This window comes from Puma concolor, chromosome B4 (genome assembly GCF_028749965.1).
Source record: "Puma concolor isolate L17-30 chromosome B4, mPumCon1.1.hap2, whole genome shotgun sequence".
Classification (NCBI taxonomy): Eukaryota; Metazoa; Chordata; class Mammalia; order Carnivora; family Felidae; genus Puma; species Puma concolor.
In genome coordinates this window covers 77,326,967-77,342,644 of record NC_141673.1, presented here as the reverse complement: position 1 = coordinate 77,342,644, position 15,678 = coordinate 77,326,967, and the positions used below count along the sequence as shown (strand labels likewise).

At 38.3% G+C, this 15,678-nt stretch overlaps 1 protein-coding gene across 2 annotated transcripts in view; it reads right to left on the bottom strand.

Moving 5' to 3' along the window:
* Positions 1–15,678, bottom strand: part of SYT10 (synaptotagmin 10) — a 72,234-nt gene that overhangs the window by 14,479 nt on the left and 42,077 nt on the right. For both annotated transcript variants that reach the window (XM_025930376.2, XM_086713667.1), the window contains exon 4: positions 1,298–1,418. In XM_025930376.2, coding sequence (XP_025786161.2) covers positions 1,298–1,418 — 121 coding nt within the window. The remainder of the gene's footprint in view (positions 1–1,297; positions 1,419–15,678) is intronic.

The window sequence follows — 15,678 nt, the reverse complement described above, 5'->3', positions numbered from 1 at the left end:
CCCTCCCATCTGTTCCCATACCTCTCTCTCCACCGTTTAGTTTTTGTGTATCGCTTTGGTATTTCTTTTGCAAATATTAACAACATAAATATATATTGTAATGTTCCCTATTCTTACACAGAAATGAGCATGATTTTTGTATTTATTTTTGCACCTCACTTTTTATTATTATTATTATTATTATTATTATTATTATTATTCACTTAGTATATCCTGGAGCTCTATCCCTTAAGCTTTTTGCAAATTTAGTTTATTTTTTTGTTCTGTAGAACCATAAAGTTATAGATTCGTTTCCTTAGGTCATCCTTTCCTGTATCTCCACTACCATTTTTTATTTGTTTAATTGAACACATGCTCACTGACCTCCCTCTTCTGTCCTTACCATTTTTCCCTTCATAGACCTGTGCCAGAGTTCACATATTTAGTTAACATATAACCCTCCAGACTGTTGTGATTTAAACAAAGGGATAGGGGTGCTTGGGTGGGTCAGTCGGATGAGCGTCTGGCTTCGGCTCAGGTCATGATCTCACGGTTTGTGAGTTTGAGCCCTGCGTTGGGCTCTGTGCTGACAGCTCAGAGCCTGGAGCCTGTTTCAGATTCTGTGTCTCCGTCTCTCTCTGCTCCTCCCCCGCTCGTGCTCTGTCTCTCTCTCTCTCTCTCAAAAATAAAAAAACTTAAAAAAAAATAAAAAAAATAAATAAAGGAATAAAAAAGAATGGTGTGGCTTTACCTCTTTATCAAAATTAGCGTAAGAGAAATTTCCTCCAAGAACATCTTTAAGAAACTTCAAGAAGCATTTCTTTACTTTATTATTTATTTCAGTCCCTACTGTTGCCCCAATTCTTATTTGGAAAGGTGGTAAGCATAAGTGCACATGATGGTCTTGGAAACTTGTTTTTTCTCTATAGATCAGGTAAGGGAGATAAATTAAGTCTAAATGTGTTTTCATACTTGTAGAGTAATGCAAGCTTGAAGTCCAAGAATCTTCTTTTATAAGCCAACTGACTGGTTAGAAGTGGGGCAGTGATTGGTAAATTATGAATTTTTGAGAAAGAACTAGATCAGCAGAGAAAGAAAAAATAAAAATCCAAGTTCATAGTCAATCTATTTGATAACATCTTTTAAAAATTGTGAAATGATAATGTAAATAAAACAGGTTATTTGGAGTACTTTGTCCAAATGAACTATAGACAAATGAACTCAACAATTCAACAGCCATATAGTTCTGTATATATGAAATATTTTATTTGGAATTTGAGAATGTACCCTTGACCCATCAGGCCAATTGTGTACATACCTGATGACCCAGTGATATCCATAGCCTTCAGATTTCTGCACTTGATGACTGTCAATGTCATACGTCCAGCAGTTGGCAAATAACAAAGGGAGAACATGATTTCACCCAGATCTATACTTTCCTAGAAAGGCAATTGGTAATGTTAGTAATTTCAAGCACCAGATAGTGAAAACCAAATATAATTGAAGATGTTGAGTAAAAAATCACTTTAATAGAGTATCTGAATGTCATTATAAATTGTTTTTATTAAGGATACATATGACATTGCCAGAAGCTGTTCTAAACAGAGTAAAAAAAGGGAGTATAGTCCAGTCGCTCCTTTGACATCTCCACTTGTGTTTTTAACAGGAATCTCAAACTTACTATAGTCAAAACCAGACTGCTGATTCCATTCATTGCCATTCACTTTCTGAAACCAATTCCTCTGTCAGTCTTCCCCAAATCAGCACATGATGTCATAATTCAACCAGAGGCTGGAGCCAAAAGCCCAGCAGTCACTTTTCTTCCTTCTTTCCCTTGCCCTTACACATCCAATCCATGTCTTGTCTACAAAGTCTACAAAGTCTATCCAAATTAGTGACTTTCTTTTTAGTTCTAGGAGTATCAGGCAAATATCAGGATTACTTTATCAGTCTCTAAAATTGATCAATCTCAGAAGGAGCCAAAGTGATCACTTATGAAATGCAAATCAAATTATTTTACTCTCCTGATTAAAACCATCTAAGGGTTCACAACTATACTGGAAACTTCAAACTCCTGGTATATAAGTGGGGTAACTATAAATCTTGGTATATCTGGGAAATTCTGGGTTTGTACCTACTTTCCTGGTGTAATTATTAAGAATATCCCTTTCGGGGAGCCTGGGTGGCTCAGTCGGTTATGCGTCCGACCTCAGCTCAGGTCGTGATCTCACAGTCTGTGAGTTCAAGCCCAGCGTTGGGCTCTGTGCTGACAGCTCAGAGCCTGGAGCCTGCTTCAGATTCTGTGTCTCCCTCTCTCTGCCCATCCTCTGCTCATGCTCTGTCTCTCTCTGTCTCAAAAATAAATAAAAACATTAAAAAATAAAAAAAAGAACATCCCCTTTAATTATTTTTTTTCCCTTTTTTAATTTCAGAGAGAGCACGCATACGCACATGAAATGGGGAAGGGGCAGAGAGAGGGAGAGACAGAATCACAAGCAGGCTCTGTGCCACCAGAGCAGAGCCTGACACGGGGCTTGAACTCCCAAACTGTGAGATCATGACCTGAGCTGAGATCAAGAGTCCGCTTACCTGACTGAGCCACCCAGGAGCCCATTTCATCCCTTTCAATTACTAAATATGTCTTTGGTTTGGACAATGCATTACAAGGTGACACATACAAGGCCCTGGGTGATAGGGATCCTATCTTTCTAATTTTATTTCTTGACTCTCTTCTCAGCTTACTCTGATGCAGACTCACAAGCCTTTTTTCTTTTCTGTTATTCAAACAAATGAAGTTTGTTCCTGCTTTTGCCAATTGCATTTTCTTTTTTTCTCTTATGTCTTTTTTGTGGATGACTCCTTCTCACCATGCAGGACTCGGCTCAAATAGCATCTCCTTCCATCTTCTTATCCTATGCTCAACTATTCACAGACCCTTTACATTTTTTCACAGCACTTATCATCAGAAATTGTCTTTTAAATTCATTTTTTGTTTCTCTGATTCCCATATTTAAGGTTAGGACAGCAGAGTTCTTGTCTGTCTTATTGCTACTTCCTTCTGAAGTACATGGTAAATAGCTGGCTCTCAGTGCATTTTTTGGAAGGAATGAAAAGATTATTAGTTAATATGGACAAAAATTGATCTGCTTTGTATCAAATATGAATTTGAACTGTGTCCAGTGCCCTGATATAGATATATTTCCTCTCCATGGCTGCGTAGATGGTGGACAAATGAAAATGAGTGTGAACAATGCACATTTAAGATGCTTCCAAAAGAGCTGTTTACAGGATTTGATCAAATCATCCCTGGTGAGACAATATATGGTGGATTTAATTTGGTGGGAAATAAGTTGCTTATGTACCAGGCCCATAGAAACAGGTTCCAAAAAATTCTTCATGACAAACTATTCACATTTACTGGACTTATTCTTCCAGCTGAGGTTCCGACTTCTATAATTCTGATTTCTTTATCCAGGCTCTAGAAGTAGTGGAGCTTGGTAATTAAGAGCATAAACTTTACAGCCAGTTAACCTTGTGTTTCACTCCTGTTTTCTACTTCCTAGCTGTGAGATCCAGGAAATTTAATTCAACTTTGAATCTCTGAAGCTTCATTTTTAAATTGGGAAAAATACCCACTCAACAGTGGTGTTAATCATTAAATGAGATAATGTAAATAGAGTCCGGAGCATTCAACATAGTGTCTGGCATATGATAAAAGATGCTGTTTTGTTCATGGCTGTATTGCTATCACATGGAGCAGTGCCTTACACATATGAGAAGCTCAGTAAGTACTAGATAAATGAAAAAAAATTACTGAAGGAAAGCAGCTATTATTTTTTAAGAACATTAGTAAAAAATATGTGTTTTAAAACAAAGATATATCCAACTGGGTCTCCTCTGGGCTGTTGAATTGCTACAGACCCCAAATAGTGAGTAAGATCCAATAGGAGAGGCCTGATGAAAAACAGGAAGAATATAATCTCTTACAAAGGATTCATTCTTTTCACCACCAAGCAGTTAATGAATATTATTTGCTGGGTGCACTGGTAGGTGCCGTAGATGCCAAGTAGATGTGGCATGATTCTGTCCTTGGAGATGTCAGTTGAGAAGGAAAACAGTACGCTCTGAAAGGCTGAGAAATTAAGTCTGATCCTATTTTATCTGATTATTTTCTTCCTGTTTCTCTTTCTGTCTCTTTTCCCAAGTATTTCTTTTTCTTTCTTTCTTTCTTTTCTTTCTTTCTTTCTTTCTTTCTTTCTTTCTTTCTTTCTTTCTTTCTTTCTCTCTCTCTCTCTCTCCCTTTCTCCTTTTCTTTTCTTTTCTTTTCTTTTCTTTTCTTTTCTTTTCTTTTCTTTTCTTTTCTTTTCTTTTCTTTTCTTTTCTTTCTTTTCTTTCTTAAGTAGGCTTCATGCCCAGCATGTAGCCCAATGTGGGTCTTGAACTCACAACCCTGAGATCAAGACCTGAGTGAGCTGAGATCAAGAGTCAGGAGCTTAATTGACTGAGCCACCAAGGTGCACCGCCCTCCTCCCCCCCCCCCCCCACCTGCCTGAGTTGGTAGAGTTTTCTCTAAAGTTTTCTACCTGGCAGCCATCCCCCTTTCTCTCACTGTGTATTTCTCCTTCCAGGAATTATCAGTTGGGGATGGTGATGGAGAAGCTGGAAGGTAACAGGAGACATGGTCTCATAGATGAAATGCTTAGAGTCCAATAGGGAATGTACCACAAACAGACAAATGTACACAAACAGAGAAATCAAAGGGATTAATGAAACACTTTCATGTGTGGTGATTGATATGGTTTTCCTTTTACACATTAAACAATCTGTGGAAGTAATTTGTCTACTTTTCTAGATATATCACATGCTTACTGGTTGGAACAAAGAAAGTTTTACCATATTTGGTCCCATCTCTCAAAGGTCCTTTCTATGGATCCAGCTGCAACATAATTTTGACTATCTGTTATTAACGGGTATTGGTAAACATAGAGGTTAAACTGAGGAGTTGACCAAAGTACTAGCCTAAATCAACTGAAAGCAAAGAGCATGATTAAAGAACATCTCCAGGCTGCTCTGTATGACAAGCTAGTAGGCTTTTTGCCTACTGTAGTAGTAATAAATCTCCTGAAGCATTTAAACTCCATGAGGTCAGGGGTTCTAAGGAAACTGGAATGGACTGGGTGATAATGCTTAATGTATAATATTCATGCATAACAAGTGCACAAAAGTTAGTCTTCATTAGACTAGATTTTTCCTTCAGGAAGTATGAATGTAAAAAAACTGAAACTGCTCACGTACTGAAAAGGGCAGAATACTCTCTAAGGTAAATACCAATATTCTAGAACTTTTTACATCTGGAAGTGATCTAAGAGATAAGTATGAAAAATGAACTTAATGAAGGTAAATGGCCATATAACCTTTAAAAAGGTCCTCTAACAAATGTAACAGCAGAACTCCAGACTTTGGCTATAGTCCTGTGAACTAGCATGCACTAATGCTCAGTACCCTGACAGAGTTTGTCCCCGTGTTGATGGCCTCACTCCAGGGAGCTGAGTGTATTTTAATTCCTGCCTCTTCTCTGCCCCAGATCACTGCAGTTTATAAGGCCACACTCAGCCCCAACAATCTGAACCCTCCAGTGTCCAGCAAAGAATCAGGAAATAAGTTGAAAGGTCTCTGAACATATGGCATAAATATAACACAGTTATCTGATGAAATTCTCTTAAATAAGGATTCTACTTCATTTTTTATTCAACACCCATTTACTATTATTTTAGACAAAATTCTAACAATGTTTACTTGGCATATCAATCAATAGCAGGTCAAAACTCACACGTGAAATGTGGAGATGGGGAAACAGAGTTGATCTGGTGAAGGCAGCAATAAATGATGGCTAGAGAGACAATATTCATACAAGAAAGAAGGAAACATTCTAAAAACGATAACAATCTGGAATCATCTTGTATCAAGGGGAACTAACACTAATAATGTCTTAGAAACTTAAAAACAGCATTTTATTATAAACTTCAACAGTAATTAGTATTCAAAATGATGACTCGAGTCATTAAGCTAAGAAAAAAATATTCCATATGTTCTGTTTAAGAAGGTAGAGAAGTATATACTAATTTTTAGAGTTATTTTTATTGAAATTCCTTAAAATGTTTGAAGTGGTAATTTGGGGTTTTAGTTTCTTAAAATGAGAAAGGCTTTGAGTTTCTGAAAATTTTATTTATGGGTAACCTCATTTATTCCAATTCTACATAAGCATGAACTTCCCATATTAATCTTTGAGAAACTATTGTATCTTTGGGCAAATAATCATTTGAAAACCTGCTTTAAGTCTAGGATAGTGTTCCATAAAATTTCTTACAGGTAAGAAGACCATTCTCATACACACTAATGTATTTGGTGGAACATTTCACAGTGACAATCTTTTAACTGTATACTTGGGAGAAGGGCTTATGAAAAAGTGCGACACTGAGGCTGAGTCAGGGACTGTATGTTTGATTTCTTTATCCTGGTTCCACAGACATAGGGCTGGGTAGATAAAGATCATTTTCTAATAATTGGCTATAGTTAACCTCATAAACATAGTCACAGTTATAAAGTTTCTTTCCACGTACCACTCTCCAAGATAAAAATAAAAGTCATTGGCAATCCTATTCGAGGACTGAGCTAATAGTAAGGTCAAACTATAGCAACTGAGTACAGACATGGAGAGGAGGCAGATTCAAGGCTTGGTAACTACAGTATGTCATAACCAAGGGAAGCACTCCTGGAGGGAGGTGAACATCATGTTGGGGTTTGAGAGTCTAAAGAGGTGGGATTTAACAGAGAACAAGAGGAATAGTGTTGTATGTGAGTACTATGATTGATATTTACAAATAAGAATGAGCAGCTTATGTTGAGAAATAAGGAATTTGGTAACATGTTGGAGGTCATGTAAGGCTATAGGTAGCTTATTCTGTGGCTCCTATGGTACCGGTAACAAGAAAGAATGGGAGCTTGGCGGAATGAAAAGGGCGTATAAGTTTCCAGATCAGAAAAACCAGAGTTAAAATCCTACATCTTCCATGTACTAATTCCTACATGTCAAAAATACATGACCTCCTTGAACTTCGGTTCAATCACAATATGGGGATAATAACATCTGCCTCACAAGGTAGGTATCATGCATGTAAAGTGCCTGGCATAAACAGACACTCAAAAAATAAGGACAGTAATGTAAATAATATTTCAAAAACATTTCTTTGTTGTGAGTAGGCTAGGTTAGGATGAAAAAAAGAGAGGGGCCATTGAAGTAAACAGGTGTGTGAAGGTGTTGGCTGAAGAAAGGTCTGGATTCAGAGATCTGTTAGGAAGTAAGAATCATTAGGACTTATTGAAAAGAAAATTTTAAACAAACAGTTGGTTGCCATGGTGACAGCAGTCCTCACATCCACTTAACACCCTAAATGCAGCCTGCCTTTCACATTTCCTGGTTGGTACGAAAACAGATGGTTTTCCTCACACTGTTAAATGATGTGTTACTAGATCAAAATGAGCTTCTTCATTCAATTACCAGTGTTTCATCCACCTGCTCACAAAATGAAGCTATGGTGCAGTGCAGACCCAGAGTGGGTCTGCTGCATTCAAACTACTATAAAATCTTTATTTCTTTCTGACCCACACAATCCATGCACCTGAGAAAATCATGGAATCCAACCTTGGGCAATCCACTTAAGCTCACTTAACCTCAGTTTCTTCGGTATAGCATGAGGGTGTTCCAATAGATAAACTAGTTTATTTTCCAGCTCTAAAATTTTGTAATTTTAAGCACTGGTAAAATGAGGGCTACATAGAATACATAATTCAAGCATGTTGAGGAATGTGTGAATAGGCCCTTTTAAATTTTTTTTTTTTCAACGTTTATTTATTTTGGGACAGAGAGAGACAGAGCATGAACGGGGGAGGGGCAGAGAGAGAGGGAGACACAGAATCGGAAACAGGCTCCAGGCTCTGAGCCATCAGGCCAGAGCCCGACGCGGGGCTCGAACTCGTGGACCGCGAGATCGTGACCTGGCTGAAGTCGGCCGCCTAACCGACTGCGCCACCCAGGCGCCCCTGAATAGGCCCTTTTAGCCCTTGTGTGCTACAGACCCAACAGAACCTCATTAGAAAGACCACAAAGGATCAACTAGTGCTACCAGCTCCATTTCAAGCTCAAGAACAAGATCAGGGCTGATCTGGTTGGGGATTCATGAGGAAAGACCATACTGGATAATGAATGTATCTGACTCTTCTCATGAGACTTAGGAGAACTTCAGAGGTAGGTGACTTTTGATCTGAATTTTGAAGAATGACCAAAGGTAAAGAGAATTAAAAACAGAGGGAGCAGCACAAAAAGAGGCCATGAGGTGAGAAGTGAAGTGTCCAGCCATGACCAAAGGTGAACAGAGACCACTGGCTCTGGCAAGGCCACAGGATAATTTAAATGGCAACACACTGGCCTTATTCTAAATGACCTCTCCTCAGGAATACTTAGATCAACCCTGATTTTTTTCTGCAGTCAGGATGAAATCCATTGTCATGGCTAATAACAATTACCTGGAAGGATTGCATTCAAATTTTAAAGGGATATATTATGGGTCCAGTTTGTAGTCTGACACATAGTAGATGTTGGAAAAAATACCATTTCTTTTCTTGTTTATAACAATGTTTCTGGGGTCAGTGACTGGAATAAGGTTGATGCTCAGTAAAAAACTTATTGAATGAATAAATCATAAGAGCATCAGGCTGGGTCATGACTTCAGTGATAGTAGGGACACCTACCATTTGAAGGAGTGAAGGCTACTCCATAACCAGAGAACAAGTGAGCAAAGACACAGTTTATGGGTGTTGTGGACTCTGTGCGTGGGGCCCCCAGGAACTGTAGGGTATGTTCATACGGTGGCCCTGGAGGTACAATAAATAGTCCTAATAGTTTTGAGCCATCTAAAGATACACTAAGGGCTTGGGGAGCTAAAGCTAGAGGATACTTATCTATTGGTTTTATTGAACTTTATTTCTTGGGGCGCTTGAGTGGTTTAGTTGGTTAAGCATCTGACTTTGGCTCAGGGCATGATCTCATGGTTTGTGAGTCTGAGCCCTGCATTGGGCTCTCTGCTGTCAGCCGAGCCTGCTTCAGATCCTCTATCCCCCATCCCTCTCTGCCCCTCCCCTGCTTGCACTCTCTCTCTTTAAAATAAATAAAAACATTTTCAAAAAAGAACTTTATTTCTTCAAAGATCCTTCTACTCTGGAATGATCTGGGATTATGTTTGCTATAATTCTATCATGCATTGGAATTTGAGAATCAAATGTATCTTTAAGGTGTATAAATTGTGTTTTTTCCTTGCATATCTGGCCATCTCCTCCAACCTGCCAGCACAAGCAGTCTTGTGACGCTGGGAGGCAAAGGAGGAGGAAGCTGTTTGATAGAATACAATTAGGAAATGTAATTAACATTGTAAATCTTCTCCAGTTTCTATTCCACTTCTCTCCTTTTCTTTCAAAGAACCACAATTTTCACACACGTCCTTCCTGCCCTGCCTCCTTTTCCCAGTGATGTGATTAAACCAAATTTCACCATGTTGAATGAGGGTGGAGGAAGGAACAGGCATAGGAAGGTTCTGCCACAGCACCTGGTTGAACTCCTGGATTTTTACATACATTTTCATTATTGATTATTTTCCACCATCTCCACTGGAAGACAGAGAAAATGCTTACCAGGTGCCCTTTAGCAGGACCTGCTCATATTTCTGCAGGAAGGAAGGAATACACTTTTCAATAATATATTTTCAGTAATACATTATCATATTAAGCATTGTGCTTGGCCATAGCACAAAGTCCAGGTGAAACTTTGCTGACGTCAGGGCAGAAAGGGGCAGAGAACATGGCAGTGTTAGAGATGGAATGATTACAAACCCCAATGAGCATTAGTGATCAATAGTCACCACGCAAAGCTACTATTGCCAGGGATGCAATTTAATAGTGCCATGTTTCTACTCAGTGGGGAACCACTGTCAGCTCTCAATCTGGGTGGGAAGTAACTGCCTGCCAAAATGGTTTAGCTTTTATCCTATCCAACACAACCTTGGATTTAGCTACTAGAAGCCACAAAGTGCTCAGATTGTAGAAAAGAGCTGAGACCTTAAAACAGCCTTTCCTGGATTTAACAAATCAAATTTCATATCTACTGGTATAATAAGCTGCCTGAAACAAAGAGGGGATAGTCCGTTGTAGACACTGGGACAAGAGCAACCTGGGGCATAAGAAGAGAATACAAATCTAATAAGAACTCTTCCCTTTATAATACTGGTTAAGAGACACCTTAAACTTTTTGCTGAGAGGAACTGGTGACTTATTCTCAAACCTTGATGACTGTTTATAGATAGTGGCATAGAAACTTGTGTAATAAACTATGCAGCTCTCCTTAGAGTGTTTGAAGCTTTTAAATACCTTCCTAAAATTCCTAATTAAAGACATCCCTCTCAGTATCATTGTACATAGACACTTGGACTAGAGGAACTTGGCTTCACTATTTAAGAAACTACCTTACTTTACATGGTTTCACCCCCCATTGTGTATTGACTTGTTGTGATTTCAAACCAATGTTTTGAAAGCTTGTTTTTGTTTTGTTTTGTTTTGTTTTTTTTAAGTAGGCTACATGCCCAGTGTGGAGCCCAATGTGGGGTTTGAAATCACCAGCCTGAGGTCAAGACCTGAGTTGAGATCAAGAGTTGGACATTCAACCAAACCATCCAGGCACCCCTGAAAGCTTGTTTTGGACAGCACTGTTTGCAGTTTGAATTTGTTTTGAATAACTTGTTTCAACGAAATTGTTCTACAGTTAGATATTAAGACTTTCTTGCCAAACTCTTGCACATGGAGTAGAGAACAATTATATCACTGATAGTGGAGTAATGGCAGGGGTGTCCTTCACGTGATGGACTTTTAAACTTTAAAAACCAAGGTTTGACCAGTAACTCGAGAGTGTTTGGTTTGGGCTACTCTTGGCTAATCTAAATAGCTGTCTGTAGATTTTGAGACACCTCCTCCTGCCATGGCCAGGCTACTCTTGGTTGGCAGTGCCATTAAACTGTACAGCAGTGTCAGGAAGGGACAGGTGTTTCTGACTTGGCAAGGCTACTTGTCATAGGCAGTGGTGTAAGCTGTGTCCCCTGAGTAATAACCTTCGTAGAAGCCCATCTTGTCTGTAATATTGGTGCTGCCTCCTGCTAGCTACATGGTCCTAGCTCCTACTAGGCCAGCAACTGATACCCAGATTTTATTTTTTTAAATTTTTTTTTTCCAACATTTATTTATTTTTCGGACAGAGAGAGACAGAGCATGAACGGGGGAGGGGCAGAGAGAGAGGGAGACACAGAATCGGAAACAGGCTCCAGGCTCTGAGCCATCAGCCCAGAGCCTGATGCGGGGCTCGAACTCACGGACCGCCAGATCGTGACCTGGCTGAAGTCGGACGCTCAACCGACTGCGCCACCCAGGCGCCCCACTGATACCCAGATTTTAGTTGGAAGGGTTGACTACCAAGAACAAACTCGTAGAAAGGAATACCTCAGCTAAATGTGGATTTTATTTCATTCATCTCCTCTTTGCCTGGAGCAATATTGTAATTATTCTATCATTGACTTGGTATCTCTTTATTGGCATATTAAAAGATGTTATCTGGTATGCTATTGGTTTGTGAACTATTATTGTAAATTATAATTCCCACAGTGAACCTATGTTAAGCAAATTACTGGCAAAGACAATCTTAGTCTCTCAGCATAATTCGCTATAAACAAAACAACCTTAGCTCCCCCATGTCTGTTCTTCATATAGTAGACAGAAATCTTACTGAGGCTAAGTGACACCATAGCTCACTTCTGATCAAAAGCCATCAATGGTTTCAGAAGTCAATCCGAGTAAAACTAAAAGCTCTTTCCATGGCTTGAGGGCTCTAGAAGATCCGACCCTCATCTTCTAACACTCTCATCGGAGAGGCCCTTTCTGACCACCCTTGTACAGAGTTGTACAGCAACTCTGCCCCACTGCCACTTACTGTCCTTTACTCTGCCTCTGTTTCACAAAGCATTTCATTCATTGGACATATTACATATTTCCATTATTACCTGCCTCCCTTTTCTACAAATTAGCCCTATATGGTGGGGACAGATTATGCTCTAAAACATCCAGAAGAGTGCCTGGTAAAAAGGAGAATTCAATAGAGTTGGATGAAATGGTGGATTTAAGATTCCTGTTCTATGAGTGGATGGGGTAGGTAACGACTTCCATCACGAAATGTTCTTTTATTCATTATTTTTCTCTGGATGTGCAATATATCATACATACCTGCTACTCTGTAGATAGAGAGACTATAAGTTAAACATCTGACCTGCTCTGACAAAAGCCTGACTGGGCATAATTTTCTGCTTCTGGTTATAGACTCTTTTGTAGATTGGTATTTGATAAGTGCCTGTACTTGTAAAGCATCCTTTACTTACCATGGGGTGTGGGACTGTGCATAGAGTATTTAAAAATTTAAAGGCACTCTAAAGACATGAGTAAAACTGATACTCAGTAAAATCTCTGGTTTAGTGAATTAAATTTATAGAAAGACTGAATTTGATATATGCCATGGTATAGTCTTTTATAATACTATCCTATTTTATTCAAGTTCAAGATTGAAGAAAAGAGTAAAGGAAAACTATCTCATTCATTTTTTTAAAAAAAACATGAAGGTGATTCACTTAGGAAATTTAATTATTAGGGTAAGAAATTTAAAACATGGAAGAAACTGGGTTCTTAGCAATCAAGCGGATAACAAACAGCTGTTTGTGTGCAAGATTACAGCATGCTGGGATAAATGACACTTGGCAACTTTAAATTGTACAAGAAGTTCACATTTATTATCTCATTTTATTTTCAAAATATCCCTGTTGGGTTGATATTATTATACACCTTTTTTTATATGGACAAAGAAACGAGGTCAGAAATGTTAAGAAACTTACCCAAAGTAATGGAGCCAGAAGGCAGCACAGCCAGGGTTCTAATGAAACTACACTCACTTAAGTTCCTGTAGACTTTTCTTTCCCTCTTAACCTTCCCCAGCAGAAACAATGCTTCAAATTTTACTAGCCAGGACAAAAAACTTGAAATTGTTTTCATGGCCTTAGATTTCAAAGCCAAGAGATGAGTAACTATATATCCTTGAAAAAATTTTTTAGAAATTAGGAAATCAGTTACCTGATTTATAGGAAACTTTAATGCAGTCTACTATAGGGAAGGAGGAGAATATTTTAAACATTCACATTTAAAAGTCAACCGCATATTCTCTTCACTATATAAGAGCATGTTAATAATAATTAAATTAGTAAAGTGCAAAAAGAAACACATTTAACTCAATGGTACCTTTAGAACTATAGTGAATTCCTAAAATTTACAACAGATGCAGGTATATTGCTAGAATGTCATGGGGCTGAAAACCTTCTCCTTTTTTATTCATTTTTTAATTTTTTTTTTGAGGGGAGGGGCAGAGAGAGGGAGAAAGAGAATCCTGAGCAGGCTCTAGGCTCTGAACTGTCAGCACAGAGCCCAATGCGGGGCTTAAACTCAGGAACTATGAGATTATGACCTGAACTGAAATCGAGAGTTGGAAGCTCAACTGACCAAGCCACCCAGAAGCTCCCTGAAAAGTTTCTCCTTATCTTTTGCAACTTCCAAACATTAAAATACAGTAAGACACAAGTGGTAAAATTCAATTATACCCAAAATATGGATTTTTTTCACTAGTTCCATCTAAGAGGAGAAAAATGGCCTAGAAATTTCCTGAAATAACATTGATTGCAACTGTTCCTTTTGAATAAGGCCAAGAGAGTCATTGTTTAGCTCTCCATGCATTTTAATAAAAGTTGTTAACAAGACAGATTTGAAAAGATTATAAATTTTAAAAGCCTTAAGCATATTTTTGTCATAAGTATCATATTAAAAATTTCTTTAATTCAACTACGTAAATATTTTGAGATTTCAACTCTGTAAGCCAAAAGTTGAACTCCCATATTAAAAAGAAATTCTCTTTATTTCTTTTTAGTATAGTCCAAGAACAGGAACACTCCAACATAATTCAAGACAAGGAACACTGCAGCTGGATGGACATAAGTGATTTTTTTTTAACATTCCTTGGCCTTCATTTTCTAGATGATAAAATTAAAGGATTAAATTGAACTTTCTAGCAATTCTAAAATATGATCAAATGATCTAGACATGAGTGTTCTCAAAATTCTACTCCAAACACACACCAGAATTTTTAAGTTAATATGAAAAGTCTTCTGACCTATTGTAAGTTTCAAGCATTTTACTCTGAGAAAAAGATCTCAGGTCATTATTTAAGACATTGATTTTATTTGTACACAATTCTCTCAGTGTAAATATTCTTTTAGAAACCTAAAAGCAACAAATTGGAAAGGTAAGGAATGCAGGAAGCATGTGTACTTATAATGGAAGAGTAATGGACAGAAATAAAAATTTGCTTTTTAAATTTATTATAACAACTGATGGTCATAAAGATCACCACTATTAAGAAAAGGTTAAATTATTCAGTAGATTTTACTTAAAAAACCAGGGACATGCATAATATTTGATAAGTGTTTCTATTTAAAAATTTTTAAGTAGGAAATTAGGCACATAAATATGTTTTGAAACTTATTCACATAGAGTTTTTTTCAGACTATTCTTAATAAATAATGTGTTATTTGTCTGAAATCTTGATTTTTAAGAAGCAGAAATTCTGACTTTCTCAATTGTGATGAAATGTGAAATTCCATTTTAAGGAGTTCCTTTGCAATTCTCTGTGTATAAAGATGAGAGGATGTTAGCATGGCCATGGTTCTTTCTCACTTTCTGCAGTTGAAGGCCTTGCCTTACTATCAAGCTTGTAAAGGACTAAAGGCAATGAACACACAGAATAGCTCAGACACAAGGCAAAGTCCAAGGTTACAAGGAATTAACCTGTTTGTAATCAGGAATCTTTTTTTTTTTTTTCTTTAGGTTATCAGTCAGGGATCCAGGAGGAAACAGGTGGCACACACAAATTAGACTATTTCCAGAGGGCTTACTGAATAGACTATCTACAGAGATGTGAGCCGGGGTAGAAAACCACCAGAGACGGTACTGCACCCGGCTGCTGGGAAGAGGGGAGGCCATGATGCCCTATTTCTAAGTCTGAAAGGACAAGGGTGGGGGAACCATTACCTGGACTTGGAAGGGAAAAATGGTGAAAAGCAAAGGCTGCTTTGAGAGAAATTGTGCCCTCAGGAGGACACGGCCAGCCTGAGGCAATCTCTCAAGAGAAAGATGAGAGAATACACATCCAAATGACATTCTCCTCCTGCCCTAATGTCTCTTGCCAGAACTCCAAGAACAGTGTCAACAGTGTCGGTAGACCTAATAGGCCAGCCCCCTGAGGTACCAGACAGGGTGGAGAATAGTAGAGAGCGAACCTAAAGGGACACATGGACTACATCTAACATCTTTAGCTCCTGAACTTTTACAAGACGCACTTTTTAATAAACACATGTACAGGTTGGTGAAGGAACAAAGAGGAGAAGTGCCCAGTGTAAAAGGAAGAGTCAAGACAGGGTGCAGATGAGAGGCGTGTGATGTAACATTATAAGTGTATAC